The 18,946-nt window shown below is 43.3% G+C and overlaps 1 protein-coding gene across 1 annotated transcript in view; it reads right to left on the bottom strand.

The window, feature by feature from the left end:
- ABTB1 (ankyrin repeat and BTB domain containing 1) overlaps window positions 1-1,521 on the bottom strand; it is a 1,282,257-nt gene extending 1,280,736 nt beyond the window's left edge. The window contains exon 1 of the mRNA XM_044078542.1: window positions 420-1,521. Coding sequence (XP_043934477.1) covers window positions 420-475 — 56 coding nt within the window. The 5' untranslated portion in view covers window positions 476-1,521. The remainder of the gene's footprint in view (window positions 1-419) is intronic.
- Window positions 1,522-18,946: the final 17,425 nt, after the last annotated feature.

Raw genomic sequence — 18,946 nt, 5'->3', positions numbered from 1 at the left:
ACAAATGCATATTAGCGCATATTCGTACAGACCAGAAACACAATTCTTCTTCATGCAAGAATTTTTAATACGTGTTACAATAAACATGCATACTAATTAAACAATATACATCCTGAGCCATGAGCAATGCTGCAAAAGTTTTCTGCAGCTTTAAAGTCCAGTAACGATCACTTCGCTGAACTAACAAATCCAGTTGTAAAGTAAAAATTAGGCAGTTAAAATACACGGTGACGGAGTTTTTTTGTAACTGCATCTCTAAAACTGAACGCCCCAAAGCAAAGGGCTTCTTCAATGCCAGGGGATTCCCCATTAAGCGAATCCCCCAGTGACAGCATTACAGTCCAAACAGGGGGCTTATCTACTACCGCTTTCCCAAGCCAAAAAAAAAAAATCAGATCCCTGATTTGTCCCCAACTCACCGTACGCGGAAAACGTCTCCCTTTCTGCAGCTTGTAAACAAGTCGCTTGTGTCCATGGCCGGTGAGACGGCGCGACGCTGAAAGGCATTGAACCTGAAGGTCTTGGTCAGGAAAAAACTCCAAATACAGACAGCTGTCTGCAGACACCCTGAACTAGCTGTCTAAAGTGTCTTTAACAACTATAAGACAGCAGAAACCAAACTAATACTCTTGTTATACAAGTTATTGGGATGTGCTGTAAGTCTAACTGTCCCTTCCTCAAGCTCCCATGTAGTGTTTGGAAAATCAGCTGACTGTAGCACCAACTATCAACACAACTGTAAACAAACGTTCCCACGAGGGCAGAAAAGTGATGCACACAGATCGCACCAAAACATCTACTGTAATTTTACGACAAGGTCCGACAGCGACACCTTTGAGGCAGGAGGAGGTCATTGCAGGCGAGGTGTAAAACGTTGCAGAGCAGTTTAAGATGATTGCCGTTGGTCGGCTTTCTTTGCTCTCTCATAACCTAATAAACTCCAGTGCTGCTGCTGTGCCTTCAACTGTAACTTCGTTTTTCTTTAAGTGTACGACAAATGTTAAAAGTGATGTTTTAGGCAACGCAATAATTGCATTAGTGTGACGGTTTCCTCAAATCGCAGGCAACGCAATAATTGCATTAGTGTGACGGTTTCCTCAAATCGCAGGCAACGGATTAAGTCAGTGCACCATGGATTCTGAGCCGTTTTCCAGCTACGGCCCCTGTCATTTTTATTAAATGTGTACTTATCTATCAGATTTTTTAGAAATATATATTTCAGTAAGGCACAGCTTTTTAGTGTTTGTTTTGAATGTGATTATTATTGACCATTTTCTCAGCAAAAAGTGAAAGAAATTTTACTACGCAGTAGTAACAAAGGTACGCACTTCACAATATTTCAGCCGTAAAAGACCACTTTTATTGCTCTCGTTACAGGTTTTATGAGTCCAGTTAACGTTCTTAGATTAGTACTAGGTGAACTGCCTTTGTGGGCCATTTTAAGCCAGGCTAATTTCATGAGAATCAAGCCCTGCACCTTGTGTTTCTACTGTAAACATCTTAACCATTAAGCTAGTCTCAATTCTTTCGCCTCATAGTGTGACGTTGTCCTGTCCGATTCTCAGCTAGAGCGTCTTGTGTGTGGAGACATGCGTGAATAAGCGTACTTTCGTTGAAGGTTTTGCGTCAGAGCTGGTAACTCGGCACGTAAAAATGTACTACCAGTCAGTAGCGGACCGGAGTTCCGCAGTGCGACCCCTTACTAGGGTTGCCACCCTTTCAAATACCCAAAGTGGGACATTTTTTGCATATACCCATAACCAGTGCAAAGGATGAAATTTCACTCTGCAATATAGAAGTTTATTCTTGTAAAATTTGTGGTGCTTATGATATATCATATCAGTAAGTGTTTTAAATAAAAAAAATAAATAAATAACTTTTATGCAACTATTAAAGAAAACTTATGAAATATTTTTGTCCTAAAATCTCAGGACTTTTGCCATTTTTTCAATATTTTTGCAGGACACAACCGCACAAAGTGGGACTGTCCCTTGCAAAGTGGGACAGGTGGTAACCCTACCCCTAACCGGGGAAAAAGCTGAAAGACACAACAACTAGTCTCAATTCTAAATCAGTACCAGGATAATTGCCATTGTGGGCCATTCCAAGCTTAACTAATTATTCCATGTGAAATCAAATTCTGCACCTTGTGCTTATAAAGTTAACACACCTTAACCACTATGCAGTATCAACCTAACCACTGGATTCAGGCCAGTGGTACTAAGAATGGCATTACTGTATTGTAGTACCTCACAGGATGCGCAGTAGCAAGGCCCACCGAAAACCATTCCACTATCCAGCACCCAGTGACATGTACAAATATATAATGAGCATTCATGGAGGTGTCCTCACCTGCCTCTTTAATATTCATCATGTATTCACATTTCGATTCATGGAAATAGCCACCTTGGTGTGTTGGTGCTAAGTTCGATGTTTATTTCCCTGAATTGACATGCTAATATCTGATAAAAATCAATGTTTATTAAACAGACACTGACATTTGAGTTTCAAACTTCAAATCATTCAGAAAAAGCATGCTAACATAAAACCTGTTTAGTTTTTACGTTTATGAGACCAATATTAAATATTTAATGTCTGTCCACATTTTTGGGCTTTCTGGCTTTGTCAACATTTTGTTTTGCTAAGAGGTTGAAAGGTACTATAATATATAAAGGCCTTTTAATCAGAAAAATAAGAAAAGGGCTCTTTTTTTCTGACATTATGCGCAGATTTTCCTAACAGCCAGTAATATAGGTTCATAGGTTGGTACTAGGCTGTCGGCCCTTGGGTCTATACAAGCCTAGCCATAACAATTCCATGGCTATTACTTCCCTGGTCCCCTGTCTAACAGGGCGATTGACGTGAACCCTGGGGTGAATTTCCTATCTCCCATCCAATCATCAAGGTTTTTTTTGAAGAGGGCCAAAGAGGTGCTCAACTTGACATGTATGGGCAGTCTATTCCAGAGTATGGGGAGTCTCTGGGTCAGGAACCCACCCTCCAGCATGTTTTGTTCATTGTGATGACCAGGTTTAGATCCCTGGAGCGTGTGGCTCTGAGGGATTGGGATTTCTTTAAGTGTAGCATGTCCAACAGCTCTGGGTTTGACATGGCCTTGTATGTTAAGCAGAGATCGCCTCTGAGCAGGCGATATGCAACAGAGTATAGCTGGAGTTGTTTAAGACGGTCAGCATAGGGCATCTGCTTTAGGCTTGTGATTCTTTTAGTGAGGTACTTCTGTGGCCTCTGCAGTTGTGGCAGAGGTCTTGTGAGGTACATACCAAACGGGGAGTTGTACTCTATAATGGGTCTAATGAAGGATGAGTACAGTGGTTCATAGGTTCATACTAGGCTATCTGCCCTAGGGCATTTATAAGCCTAGCCAGAGTGTGTGTGGCTTTCACCACCCCTTAGGATGAGAATACTATACCCATTAGTTTGCTGTGCCTCTGTCCAGCAGTGATACAGAGATGATTCCCGGGGTAAACCTACGATCTCCCATCCACTCGTCAAGATTTCTCTTGAACAGAGTCAGTGAGGGGCTCTGCCTCACATGGACTGGGATTCTGTTCCATAGTGTAGGGAGTCTCTGGGTGATGAATCTGTCCCTCCAGCACGTCCTATTTATATCCATGTTGAGGTTTAAGTCTCTTGCTCTCGTGGCTCTGGTGGATTTGGATTTTTGAGGTGGAGCATGTCCATTAATTCGGGTTGGACATGGCCTTGTATGTCAGGCACAGATCACCTCTGAGCAGACGGTATGCGACTGAATAGAGCTGGAGTTTCTTCAGTCGGGCATCGTATGACATATGTTTGAGCCCCTTTATCCTTTTGGTGAGGAACTTTTGGGGTCTTTCCAACTGCTGCAGGTGTCGGGTAAGGTACATTCCGAATGGGGCGTTGTACTCAATCATTGGTCTGATAAGTGAAGAGTACAGGGGTACAATGACCTCTCCTGATCTGGATGTGAATCCCTTCATGATCAGGTGGGCAATGTAGAAGGTCTTCCTAACCACTTTGGCAATAGTGTCAAAAGAGAGGTTACTATCAACTTGGGTCCCCAGGTCCCTGATAACTTCTTCCGTGTTTAATGGATTACCACCTATGTGGTAATTAGGGGTTACCTTGTTTTTCCCAAAGGGTATGACTATACATTTTTTGGCATTTAGCTTAAGGCCATGGCTCTGGCACCAGTTATCCATTTCTATGAGACCTTTCTGGAGGATGTCTGTGTCTGATGGAGTGTCAATTATGGTGCCCAGTTTGCAGTCATCTGCAAATTTTGTCAGCCACAATCCCCCTATGTTTGCCTGCACTTCAGAAAAATAAATGCCGAACAAGAGGGGCCCAGGACTGAGCCCTGTGGGACACCGCTCATGACCGGCTTAGAGTCTGACATGGCACCAGCAACTCTAACCCTGTGTGTTCTGTCCTTGAGCCAGTTTGCAACCCATCTTGTGACATATGGGTTTACATCTAAGCTGGTGAGCTTTTCTATGATGCCCGAGTGGGGTATTGTGTCGAATGCTTTTGCTAGGTCAAGGTAGGCTGTGTGAACTGCCTTACCCTCATCAATGGCCTTAGTGACTGTTTCAAAAAAGTTGACCAAGTTCAAGAGGCAGGATCTGCCCTTGACAAAGCCAAATTGGGTAGGATCCAGTGTCTGTAGGTCCCCAATGTCTTTATTTATGAGTTCCATTATGATCCTCTCCATAGCTTTGCAGACAAGGCTCGTCAAGCTTATGGGGCGGTAATTTCCAGGGTCCGTAGAAGCACCGCCTTTGTGGAGTGGGACCACAGTTGCCGTACGCCATTCTTTGGGTATGTATCCTGTAGTAAGGCTAAGATTAAACAGCAGCCTTATGTGTGGGTTTAGTTCCTCATTGAGTTCGTGTAGCACACAGCCGGGGACACCGTCCGGTCTCATTGATGCTGTGTTTTTTGCTTTAGAGAGAGCAGCTCTCACCTGGGCATCTGAGATGTTTGGGAGGCTAGACTGTGGTGGGATAGATATTTCTCCTTTTGGGGGGGAGGGAGAAATTTGCACTGAACCTGTCTGCCAGTATGTTGGCAATGTCTGTGGGTTCAGTGATTTTTTCATCATTTTGGACTAATTCTGAGCATATCTGGGAGTTTCCACCCAGGTTTCTAACATAGCTAAAGAAGGCTTTATGATTGTCTTTTGTGTCATTAGCGATTTTTCTCTCAAAGTTGGCCTTGGATGATTTTATGAGTGATCGTAGGTTTTTGCTAGTATTGATCAGAGATGCCTTCCCATTTAGGGATTTTGCTCTGTCATGTAGTAGCTTTCTCCTCTTGTTGTAGAGTTTGTTTATGGCTGGAGTCCACCAGACCGGCCTGCCTTTGGTGGAAAAGGTCTTGATTTTATTACGGATTGCTTGATCCATACATTCCTGGAGGTGCTCGAGAAGGCATTTGTAAGGGTTTCAGCAGCGTGGGTTGTGGTTTCCACTGGCTCGGGGCCTTGAAGGATACCACTCCAGTCTTAAGAAGTGTGAAGTTTGCTTTGGGGAAGTACTTCACTGTGCTCTTTTTAGCTGGGGGTGGGGGCGGGTTATGGTTCTCCAGTGTGATTATGTTATGGTCTGGTCTCACCAATAAGGGGTATACTTCCGTGTGGAGCATTTTGTCCCCATGTTTGTGATGATCAGGTCTAGTATATTTTCTCCTCATGTGGGAATGGTGACTAGTTGTTCCATAGCATTTGAGTTTATGAACTCAAGGAACCTTTGGGCTAGGGTGTTGGGGCTTGAGTAATGTTCCCAGTCTATGTTTGGGTAGTTGAAGTCACCCAATATGATGGTGTTTGGAGAGACATTTATACTCTCCAGTGTCTTCAGGAAGGCTGTGTGGGTTTCCTGAGTTTGAGAAGGTGGTCTGTAGCGTGTTACAAACTGTAGGGCAGTTTTACCTATGGTTAATTGCACCTGGATGGTCTCCGATGCTTCGTGCGTTGCCACTAACCTGGAGGTGTGGGTATCCTTTATGAATATGGATACTCCCCCTCCTTTTGTAGTTCGGTCCGGATTTTGGGGCGGAACGCATGATATGAGGTATAACCTGATAGTGCTGGGGTGCTCTCAGGAGCCTTGAACCAGGTTTCAGTCACAGCACAAACATCGATGTTCTCCATACTGAGGAGGGCTTCGAGGGCATGCATCTTGAGGTTTAGACTTCTGGCATTGAGCAGTATTACCCTTAGTGTTTCTCCATTTTTGTTTTCTAGGGCGGTAGGTTTATCATTTGAGCCTTGCCTAAAAAGGCACTATGGGGTGGCAAGAGCCTTTGCCAATATCCGAAGCCCAGGGTGACAGGTGCAAGCCGTCCCTTGCGAAGCAGCGTGGCTTGTCAAGCATGTCATCCCAGGCAGACAGACATTGGATCCCCTTAGAATGACACCAGTAATTAAGCCAATTATTAAAGCGGATCATTTTGTCTCTGTATTGTGGCATCATTCTTGGTGAGGGTAGGATACTGCTCAGGGTCAGGGTCATACCAGCCTGGGCTACATAATCTGAGAGCTCCTCTATGTCTCTTTTCATGTAGTCCAGGGAGGTACGTCTCAGGTCGTTCACACCGGCATGGACAATGACTGAGTCATACTTGTACTTGCTGTGGAGTGACCTGAGTGCTTGTATTAGTGGGACAATGACCTCCTTTTTTCTGGATGAAAAGCCCTTAATGATGAGGTGTGCCATATAGAAGGATTTCCTGATTGTTATGGCGATGTGGTTATCTAAGCTGAGACCACTGTCCACTTGTGTCCTTAAGTCCCTTATCAATCTTTCGGTGTTTAGTGTACTGCCACTTATGTAGTAATTCATGGGCACATGTTTTTTCCCAAAGGGGATAACTATACATTTCTTGGCAATGAGCTTGAGCCCATGGCACCAAGCATCTGTTTCTGTACGGCCCTTTTGTAGAATATCCACATCATTTGGGGATTCAATAATGGCTCCCAGTTTGCAGTCATCTGCAAACTTTGTTAGCCAGAGTCCCTTAGTGCTAGCCTGTACTTCAGAGAAGTAGATGCCAACAAGAGTAGTCCCAGGACTGAACCCTGAGGTACTCCGCTTGTCACTTGTCTGGAGCTGGACTTTGAGTCAGCTACTTTTACAGTGTGGGTTCTGTCAGTAAGCCAGTTGGCAACCCATCGAATGATGTAGGGATTAATGCCCAGCTTAGTAAGTTTATCTATGATTCCAGAGTGGGGGATGGTGTTGAAGGCCTTGGCAAGGTCCAGATAGGCTGTGTGGACCACCTTGCCCTCATCCATGACTCTGGATACTGATTCGAACAAGTCAATCAGGTTGAGGAGGCAAGATCGGCCCTTTACAAAACCAAACTGGGTGGGGTCCAATGTTTGAAGGTTGCCAATGTCTTTGTTTATAAGTTCCATTATAATGCATTCCATGGCTTTGCAGATCAGGCTTGTCAGACTGATGGGACGATAGTTCCCAGGATCCAAGGTGGATCTCCCCTTGTGGAGTGGGATAACTGTAGCTGTGCACCACTGATTGGGCACGAAGCCTGAGGTGAGGCTATGATTAAACATGACACTTAGGTGAGGTGCCAGTTCAATTTGTAGTTCATGTAGTACACAGCCCGGGATGTCATCTGGTCCAATGGATGCTGTATTCTTAGCTTTGGAGAGTGAGTTTTTTACCTGTGTGACGATGATTACCAGAATTTGGCAATCTTTTGGTATTGAGCTGGACCCTATAGGGGGTGAGAGGGGGGTGAAGTTGGCACTGAATCGATCTGCCAGGATTTTGGCAATATCCTTGGGATCAGTATATTTAATGCCATTCTGTTGTAGCTCAGAACAGATCTGAGAATTGCCTTTTAGATTCTTGACATAACTATAGAATGCCTTGTGGTTGTCCTTGGAATCTTTGGCAATTTTATTTTCGTAACTAGCTTTGGTGGATTTTATGAGGGATCTCAGCTTCTTATTGTGGCTGGTAAGGGAGTATTTTGCATCCTGGGATTTTCCTCTTTTCTACAACAGTTTCTTGTTTCTGTTGTATAGTTTGTCTATGGCAGGGGACCACCAGATTTGCTTCTTTTTTTTTTTTTGGAGGAGAGCATCTTGGTTCTGTTTGGAATGGCACTATTCATGCATGAGTGGATGTGCTCGTACAGTGCCTTAGTGTAGGATTCAGCAGTCGAACTTTCAGTTCCTGTCTGCAAGGGTGTCATGAAGTTTACCACTTCTGACTTGAGTAGCATGAAGTTAGCTTTGGAGAAGTTTTTTATGGAGGTTCCGTACTGGGGGGTTGGGGGTGGGATGTGGACTTCAAGGGTGATTAGCTTATGGTCAGACATGACCAACACGGGGATGACCACTGACATGGAGCATAGATCTCCCATGTTGGTAATGACCAGGTCTAGGATATTTGCGCTCTTGGTGGGGCTCTGGATTAGTTGATCCAGGGCATTGGAATTTATGAATTCCAAGAACCGTTGGGCTAAGGTGTTTGTGCCCAAGTAGTTTTCCCAATTAATGGCAGGGTAGTTGAAATCACCCAGTATTAGGGCGTTTGGTTGTATCTTAATATTTTCCAGTATGTTTAGAAAGGTGTAATGAGAATCTTGGGGCATGGTGGGGAATCTGTAGCAAGCTACAATTTGGACTGCAGTCTTACCTAGTATTAGTTGTACCTGTAGAATTTCAGATGCATTATGTTGGGCAACTAGCCTGGAGGTGTGAATATCCTTGGTGAGTATGAACACTCCCCCGCATTTAGTGTTTCGGTCCTGGTTTGGTGACCGAAAAGTGTGGTAAGAGTTGTAGCCTGGTATTGCAGGGGTGCTCTCTGGAGCCTTGAACCAGGTCTCAGTTACTGCACAGATATCGATGTTCTCCATTTTTAGAAGTGCCTTGAGAGAGTGCATTTTGAGGTTTAGACTTCTAGCACTGAGTAGCATTACCTTCAGATTTTGCATGCTTATATCTGTTACGGTGGTGGCTTTTGTCCTTTGAGCCTTGCCTAAAAAAAGGCATTATAGGGGTGGCAAGAGCCTTAGCCAGTAACCTGAATCCCAAGGGCGACAGGTGCAGACCACCTCTAGCAAAGCATTGTGGTCTGTTGATCATGTCATCCCAAGCAGACAGATACTGGATCCCCTTTGAATGACACCAGAAACTTAGCCAATTGTTGAAGTCAATCATTTTGTCCTTATACTGTGGTATCATTCTGGGCGAAGGCAGGATGCTACTCAGGGCTAGGGTCATACCTGCCTGGGCCACATAATCTGAGAGCTCTTCCATGTCTCTTTTCATGTAGTCCAGGGAGGTACGTCTCAAATCATTCACTCCAACATGGACAGTGATAGAGTCATATTTGTACTTGTTGTGGAGTGACTTGAGTGCATGCATGATGTGGCGGATCCTGGCACCCGACAGGCAGCTGACTGTAATTTTCTCCTTGTTCAGCCTGGTGAGTGGGACATCAGTGTGCCTGACTATAGAGCCACCTATGACTAATGTGTTGGGCACGTTGTCTTGTTTTAGGGGCTGTTGTTGTGTGGCACACTGGTGTTGTGAGCTATGTGACACTTTGGTTGTGATTGGTGGTTGTTTGCGTTTCAGCTTCGGAGGTCCTTGTTGCTTGGGCAGGTTAATGTTAAGGGCCTCCGCATAAGTGGGTTTAGTGTTACTATGTGTGGATGTTGGAGGCGTGAGTTCTGAAGGTCTATGTGTTGCTTGAGGTACAGTGCAGGTGTTAACCTTCTCCTCTTGACTGTCTAGCACAATCTTGGGTGGAGAGAGCTTTGCTTCCAGTTTGGCTATGTAAGTGCATCTCTCGCAGGTTGTAGTGTTGGGTGGTAGGAGGAGAGGGTTGTCTGTGTACATGAGGCAATTGCTGCATTGCCCCAGTATGCCCAGATTCACCAGGTGGACAGGAGAAATCACCGGAAGCTGACCATTGGACATGCCTGGTTCAGTCCTTCTTTTGTAAAGTACAAGAGCTGTTTTCCCTTACCTTGACAAGGTACTTTGCAATTATAGGCTGTTAAGAGCCTACAATTAATTTATCATTATTAACAAGGATAATCAAGTGCTTGTATCAGTTTAAGTCTTCCTAGTGCTTTCCAGCAGGTTTTATAGCAAGTGCTAGTCACAGGGATTCAAATTTTATTGCTACTACTGACAAACCAGCTAGTTCTAAGGGAAAGTTTAAAGAGCAGACTTTCTGGCACCGGGAGTAGTTTAAAGTACTAGACTAATAGGTTAATAAAAGTGCAGGAGAGCAGAGAACTAGCAGATCTGAGGAAAAAAATTGAAGAGCACTGCTAGCATACAAAAAGTCCAGGATACAGCAAGTCTGTATCTGGGCTGCACCAGTTCCAGGAAACGTAGTAAACAGTTTTTTTTTGTTTTGTTTTTTAAGTAGAAAGTGAAGAGGCAGAAGATAATGAGATAATTCAATATGCAGAAGCTAAAGGGGTGGGCCTTTTCTAGATTCTCACTATTAACAGTAGAATGAGCTGATGTAATGTGACTGGGTGGGAGTGTCCAGTATCGACTTAATACCAGAGGCGGGCAACTCAAAGCCACCAAGACAAAAAGACCAAAACAAGAACGGAGAGGGTGGGTGGGGAAAAACAGTTGTACAGATTACAGAGATATTAAATCAAAATACAGACAAAAAAATGAGAATAAACTCTTATCTTTTCTCAATATCACAGCTGGCAGTAAGTCAGTCTCTCTGTAGCAGCCTGAGCAATAGGTATATCTGCTTTAAAACACGGGACAGAAACCAAACCAATTATCCAAACAATACAGATGCAGGAATATATATTTAATTTTTGAAAGCTGAAAGTTATACATACCTCTGAAAATAAATAAGCCTCACACCCAGATAAAATCCATATTTTAAATGGATAACTCTTGTTGTTGTTGTGTCTTTCAGCTTTTCCCGGTTAGGGGTCGCCACAGCGGAACTCCGGTCTGCTAATGATTGGCAGTAGATTTTTACGTGCCGAGTTGCCAGCTCTGACGCACAACCTTCAACAAAGGTATGCCCATTCACACATCTCCACACAGAAGACACTTTAGCTGAGAATCGAACAGGACAAAATCTTACTGTGAGGCGACAACGCTACCGCAGCACCACCACCGCAGTCTTTAAAGGAATAAGTGATTTAATTTAGGTAATTATCAGTGACTGTAGACTTTTCCTCAGGTTTTGTAAAATAGCAGCAAATCCTTCTGTAGCTCCTGACCAGTTTTCTGTTAACACTTAACATCCAACAGCCAAAGGTCAACATGTAATGTATGCATGACGTCACTGGCAAATCTGCACATCAATAAAGCATGCATTATTCGCATATGACATCATGATCATTTGACATGTCAATCACTCACATAGGCCACTCCTATTTATGCACAGTCTGACATTGTGGTCATACCACTTCCCAAAGGGGTACCCACTACAGATGCAGGAATCTATATACCCATAAGCCTCACCAGTCTTGTTTGTTAGAGCATGGAACACATCATTATGAAACTCATAGGTTCATATGTTCATAGGTTGGTACTGGGCTATCTGCCCAAAGACATATATTAGCACAGCCACGTTGTGCAGTATTCACCTCCCCTTTAGTAGTTCCCTAGACCCTTGTACTAGCAAACACTTGGCCCCTATCTAGTAGTGCTGTTGGTGTGATCCCCGGTGTGAACTTTCTGTTACCCATCCACTCATCAAGGTTCCTCTTGAAGAGTGATAGTGAGGGGCTTTGTCTTATGTAGATCGGGACCCTGTTCCATAGTAAGGGAAGTCTCTGCGAAGGGAATCTATCCCTCCAGCATGTTCTATTCATTGTTGTGTTGAGGTTTATATCCCTAGAGCGTGTAGCTCGAGTAGATTTGGTTTTGCTAAGATGGAGTATGTTCAACAATTCTGGGTTGGACATGGCTCTGTACGTTAGACAGAGATCGCCTCTGAGAAGGCGGTATGCAACAGAGAACAGTTTTAGCTTTTTCAATCGTGCTGCATAGGGCAACTGTCTGAGGCCAGTAATCCTCTTGGCTAGGAACCTCTGTGGTCTCTCCAGCTGCTGGAGATGTCTAGCCAGGTACATTCCAATTGGTGCATTGTACTCAATAATGGGTCTGATGAGGGAAGAGTAGAGGGGCACCATTACATCCTTAGATCTTGATGCGAACCCTTTCGTGATCAGATGGGTCACATAGAAGGATTTTCTAACCACTTTGGCAACATGGTTATCAAAGGAAAGCTGACTATCTACTTGGGTCCCTAGATCCCTTATTTCTTCTATAGATTTCAGGGGATTACCTCCTATGTTGTAGTTTGCGGGTACTCTGTTTTTTCCAAAGGGGATTACTACACATTTTTTGCATTTAGCTTGAGACCATGGCTTTGACACCATGCATCAGTCTCATTTAGGCCCTTCTGGAGGATCTCCATGTCGGCCGGAGACTCTCTTATAGCACCCAGTTTGCAGTCGTCCACAAACTTAGTCAGCCACAGCCCTTCCGTGCTTGCCTGTACTTCTGAGAAGTATATGCCAAACAGGAGCGGCCCCAGGACAGAGCCCTGAGGCACACCGCTCGTTACTGGTCTGGATTCGGACATAGATCCCGCTACTCTTACTTTATGGGATCTGTCTGAGAGCCAGTTTGCGATCCATCTTGTGATGTAAGGGTTTATGCGCAGGCTGGTGAGCTTATCAATAATACCTGAATGGGGAATGGTGTCATATGCTTTAGCAAGGTCAAGGTAAGCCGTGTGTACCTCCTTTTATCTATAGCCTGAGTAACTGTCTCAAAGAAATCCACCAGGTTCAGGAGGCATGATCTGCCCTTGACGAAGCCGAACTGTGTGGGGTCCAGCTACTGGAGGTTCCCAATCTCTCCATTTATGACTTCCATAATGATTCGCTCCATAGCCTTACAGATCAAACTGGTCAGGCTTATTGGTCGGTAGTTCCCAGGGTCAGTTGTGGCCCCACCCTTGTCTAGCGGGACCACCATTGCCGTGCGCCATTCTATGGGCACATATCCTGTGGAGAGGCTGAGACTGAACAGGGTATTAAGATGTGGGGGTTAATTCCTTTTGGAGCTCGGGTATGACACATCCCGGGGCACCATCTGGTCCCATGGAGGCAGTGTTTTTAGCTTTAGATAGAGCCTTGTTAACCAACGTATCAGTAATAATTGGACTTACACAATCCCCTGGAATGGTAATAGGCCCTGTAGGTGGTGGTGGTGGTGGTGGGGGAATTTGCACTGAACCTGTCAGCCAAGATGTTGGCAATGTCAGAAGGGTCAGTGTATTTTGTTCCATTTTGTACTAGCTCAGAACAGATCTGAGCATTGCCATTTAGGTTTTTGATGTAGCCATAGAAGGTCTTATGGTTATCCTTGGCAACTTTCTTTTCAAAATTAGCTTTAGTTGACTTGATGAGGGCCCTCAATTTCTTACTAATGCTGATCAGGGATGATTTTTCTACTTGAGATTTGGCCTTTTTTTGTATAAGTCTCCTCCTTTTATTGTAAAGTTTGCTTATGGCCGGGGTCCACCAGACTGGTTTCTTCTTGCTTGAGGAAGGAGTCTTGGTTATATTTGGGATAGCACAGTCCATGCAATCCTGAAGATGCATATAGAGTGCCTTGGTATAGGATTCCGCATCCTGGATATCATTATCCTTCTGCAAGGGAATAGTGAAGCTTTCCACTTCGGATGCAAGTAGTTTGAAGTTTGCTTTGGAAAGGTTTTTGACTATGGTTTCTTTGACTGGGGGAGGTGGAGGGGTGAGGATGTCCAGGGTTATCAGTTTGTGGTCGGATCTGACCAAGGAGGGAGTGATAACGGGTGTGGTACAATGGGATCCCATATTTGTGATGATTAAATCCAATATGTTGTCCCCTCTAGTGGGGGAACATACCAGTTGTTCAAGGGCATTTGAATTTATAAATTCTATGAATCGCTGAGCATAGGATTTGGAACATTGGTAGTTCGTCCAGTTTATACCAGGGTAGTTGAAATCACCCAAGATTATGGTGTTGGGTAGGACCTTTATATTTTCCAATGTCTCAAGGAATGCAGAGTGAGCATCTTGGGACATGGTGGGCGATCTATAACCAGCTATGACTTGAAATGTGGTTTTGTCTGCTGATAGTTGCGCATGGATGATCTCTGGGGCATCATGCTGCGCTACTAACCTGGAGATATGGGTATTCTTGATGAATATGGCTACACCTCCGCCCTTTGTACTGCGATCCTGCAACTGAGGCCGGAAGGTATGATATGAATTGTAACCTGGCAGTGCTGGGGTGCTGTCTTGAGCCTTGATGTCTTGAGCCTTGAACCAGGTTTCCGTCACTGCACAAACATCAATTTTCTCCATGCTGAGGAGAGCCTCGAGTGTGTGCATTTTGAGGTTGAGACTTCTGGCGTTGAGTAGCATTACTCTTAGTTTTTGGTTACCTGTGCTGGTTACTCATTGACAAAGACAAGCAATCTTCAATTCCTGGACTCAAACCAGTTTGGATTTGTTAAGGCAGCTTCTGCCTCCTAAACCTGTGGACATTAGGCATTGGACTTGGGTAAATCAGTTCACACTGCATTCCCAAACTTTGCCAAACCCTTTGATACATTCCACATTCTGGCTTCATTCATAAGCTAATCAAACAAAACGAACCCCCCGATGTTACCTACTGAATAGCAAACTGGCTCACTGACCCAACCCAGTCTATTAGTGTTGCAGACACATTTTCAACTAAAAGAGTAGCTACCAGTGCTGTACCCCAGGGATCTGTACTGGAACTACTCCTGTTTGTTATCTACTTCTTTTATGTCGAAGCCAAGACCAAGGGCATGTGGCTGATAAGATTTGCTGACAATTGCAAACTGGGAGCTGTCAAAAAAACCTCAACTAATCACTGGATTCCCTAGGAGGACCTAACTTGTGGCAAAGCTGGGCACCCATGCTGCTATCACACAGGTAACATCCCCTTAAAATCTGACTTGTCATAAGGGACTTAGGCACTTTTATTGACAATGAACTATCCATTGCCACCATGTTACCACTGTTATTAAGAAACCCTTTTATATAACCCTCTAGTCCTCTCCTCTTATCAGGCAAATTATAGGACCCAGCTCAAGAGGCCACAGAGTTTTCCAAGGCAATTACGGCATGTCCACTTTGAGATGCACTGTGTACTTTAAAGTGCTGTCACCCTTTTCCATGTCTGTTAACTTTTGAGAGGAGATCTCTGCCTAATATAGGGCCTCAAAAGATCTGGTGCTGTGTAACCTTCACAATGACAAAACAAATAACGCCCTAAACACCCACTCAAGAGATCTGAAATTCCACTACAATATAAATAGGATATGCTAGCATGATAGAGTTCGGTTACAGAGAATACCTCTTTTATGGAATAAACTTTCCCTGGATTTAAAGCATAGTCATTCACTGACCATTTTTAAGGGAAACCTAGATTAATGTATAGGAAATCTTAAGTACACCCCAGTTTGGTCTCTCAAAACCCTTATGGAAAGAGTATGTGATTAGGCCCAAAGTTGGCCTGGCGCCCTCAAGCCCTTATGGAAAGGAGAAGATAACTAAGTACAAAGTAATTCACCGTGTTGGAGGTATGCTATTAATTTCATTTTCTTGGTAAATTCAATGAAAGATCATGTAGCTAATACTAACCTATGATTCTATGATTGTCTTGCAGTCTGACTTGGTTTTTTGAGTTAGGTTAAGCTGTTTTATAATTCTTGGTACTTCCACTAGTAAGCCTGTAGATCTCTCTCTCTCTCTCTCTCTCTCTAGCCACACTTAGGCTCCTGATATTCCATGACTTCTTCTGGTTAAGATTTCTGGTCATGGTTGCACAAAAGTCTTTACAACTTGTCACAAACATCCCTATCCACAAGGGGCAAATGTTGCTGTGGTTTTGGGTTCCCCACTTTTTTAAACACCACCACACAGGTGATTCATATTAAGCTCCTCTTTTACAGTATTTACTACCATAATACCTGACAAGTATACATCATCAGTTAGTGAATATATCCCATATCAAAGCAGTACATATGCATAAATCCCCCTTTTTACACTGACTGGGATGGGTTATTGGGCTGAGGCAACCATTTGTGTACTTATTGCCATGCCTAAGTTTGACTGTTAAATGAAATGACTATAGTGTCAAAGCCCACCTATGCTTATGTCCTTTTTCATATAACCACTGTAGGGGTGTGGGATCAGTTACCAGAGTGAAGCAGCTTTATCCGAATATATCATATTGCAGTGAAACTGGGGTCCAGTTAATAGTGAGGCACTCTTGCTCTTAAGCAGAGCATCTCATCTCAGTCCTGTGTAACTTCCTGCAGAGGTAGCAGATCTCCTTAAATGGCACAGCTCCTAACCCCACTTCAGGTGCATTGGTGTGTACACTAAAGAGTTTAGTATAGTCAGGGTTGACCAAGAATAGCTCTGCACACAAACGTCTTCAGCTGGTTAAAAGATTTATCTGCTGCTATGCTCCACCTTACCTGATGGGAGCCGTGTCTATTGTAAGATCTCAGAGAACAGACTGTGGTAGCAAATTTTGGAATACACTTTCTTTAGTAGCGTTGTCGCCTCACAGTTAGACGTTGCCCGTTCGATTCTCAGTTAAAGCGTCTACTGTGTGACGACATGCGTGAATGGGCGTTCCTTCGTTGAAGGTTGTGCGTTAGGCCCGGCAAGCCAGCATGTAAAACTCTACTGCCAATCATTAGCGGACCGGAGTTCCGCTGTGGCGACCCCTAACCGGGAAAAGCCGAAAGACACACACACACACACACTTTCTTTAGTAGCCTACCGATATGAAGAATGCTTTCACTTGATGTTTGGTACTGGTATAAGCGGCTTCTGCTTTGACTGTGTGTTCTAATTACCCTTCCCCCAATCACATGCTATAAGTATCCAGCTTCTGTTACATAAGGCACAGCTTTGGCAAAATTAACAATTAAGTCCTTCCCCTCTTGAAGATTTCTGCATGGCTTGTACTTTGGCTAAATGTGATTCCCAGTCTTCTAAATAAATTACTACATTATCAGGGTAAGCAGCTAAATACCTAATGTGAGGTCTCAGAACTTTAACTATGAGACTTTGAATAGTGTCAAAAGCTCCATGAAGTCCAAAGGGTAAGACAGCATAATAAAAAAGACCTCCAAGGGTGGGGACTCCTCAATAACTCCCAGTTCAGGCATCTTTCTACCGTCACTTCTCTTTTGGACTCTGGTACTCTTTACAGTTTTAGATTTGCCTTCTTACCTGACACATTTTCAACATGATGCTGTATTAAATATTTTCTACAATTATCTCAGACAAAAAACGTGTTTCTCGTGTGTGTGTGTGTGTGTGTGTGTGTGCGTGTGTGCGTTTGTGTGTGCGTGTGTGCGTGTGTGTGTGTGTGTGTGTGTGTGTCTGTGTGTGTGGAGTGAGACTGACTGAGCAGTGGCAGTAGCAGTTAAGAGGTTTGCGTACCTCTCATACTCTTAGCTCAATAAATCGGGGGAAGGCCTAAGTAAAGGTGGAACAAAGGCTCAAAGATAGGAACAGATTTTAAATATTGCTCTTATAAAATTAGAAGGTTGCTTAAATAAAAGGATTTGTGTTAGCATGATTTTCTGAAGGAAATAAAGTCTGAAAGTCAAATGTATATTAGTCACTTCAATTCCCAATGATTCCCCAAAACCACACATTTTAGAATCAAGGGACAAAAAAAATGAACTAAATATCTGTATGTAAGAGAGAGAGAGAGAATACTCCAGTTAGGTAAGGGCTTCTGATTAAGTTACTTGATTAGAGTCACACAGTCAGACAATCAAACCATGTACCCTTGAGCTAGAGTCTTAATCCTCCTCACCAATTGCCAGACCTCCGTTAACATTTTTTTGGTATAGTCATAGTTCTTATTGTTTATAAAATGTATGTTCATGCAACACCTGTTGCAGTTCTGTTAACTTTTTATGAATTAAGAGTTGTTTGGCACTTAAGGTTCTGAGTTAACAAATTGCTTCCTAGTCTTCAAGGGTACACCTCCCCCTCCATTTGCTTATAGTGTGACTGTGAGCAAGTCACTCAGATGGCGTTTTTGGGTAACCTAGAATGGAAAATTTGCTCCAGTGGGTTTACCTGGTTAACAGATAGATAAAGCATAGTATTTATAATCTGTTCCTTTGGGGGCCTCCCCCAAATTATTTATGGCTTTGTCCTGAATTCTCGAGCAAAGAACATGGGAATTATTTGGGTCTGTTCCTTGTAAAATTTGTGGCTTTCTGGCAAAATGTTATGGATTGCTGTCACTAAATGTCAGGCATGTGAGTTTCAGACTGTGTACCATTTATAAAATGATTGCTAGTGTAACTTTCTATGTATATAATAGAAAGACTTAAAATCTGTTGATTATTGGGTCTTTAACTCTGATTCTCGAGCTAAGAGGTTGGGAGGGCATGGGCACTGTACAATAGGAAGCAATGTATGGTTCTCACAGTAGTGAGCTGAAATACATTTCTCGATCATTATTTATTTATCTGTTCATTCATTTTATCTCAATCAAACATCTGAATGGATGCAGTCAGTCATACAAAGGGCTGTAATTGTTGGTCACATGTTTGTGTGTTTTATTTATTTATTTATTTATTTATTTCCATTTCTTGACCAAGATAGTATAAATGAGCATGACCTCTTTTCAGTGGAGGTCCAGGGAGAGAAGCTCCATTTTTACATATTAAAATGTAAAACATTATAAACATTACATGGGATTACAATTTTAAACTACCCAAAGTGGGTTTGAGAAATGCAAAAAAAAAAAAAAAATTCCAAAAACATACATAGGCATTAACAAAAGAAAATAAACAAATGGCATACATATGACATATGCAAAAAAGGGTGCAGAAAT

This window comes from Protopterus annectens, chromosome 7.part1, assembly GCF_019279795.1.
Source record: "Protopterus annectens isolate FY-2018-M chromosome 7.part1, PAN1.0, whole genome shotgun sequence".
Classification (NCBI taxonomy): Eukaryota; Metazoa; Chordata; order Ceratodontiformes; family Protopteridae; genus Protopterus; species Protopterus annectens.
The sequence above is the reverse complement of the archived record's forward strand: the minus strand, read 5'-3'. Positions and strand labels throughout refer to the sequence as shown.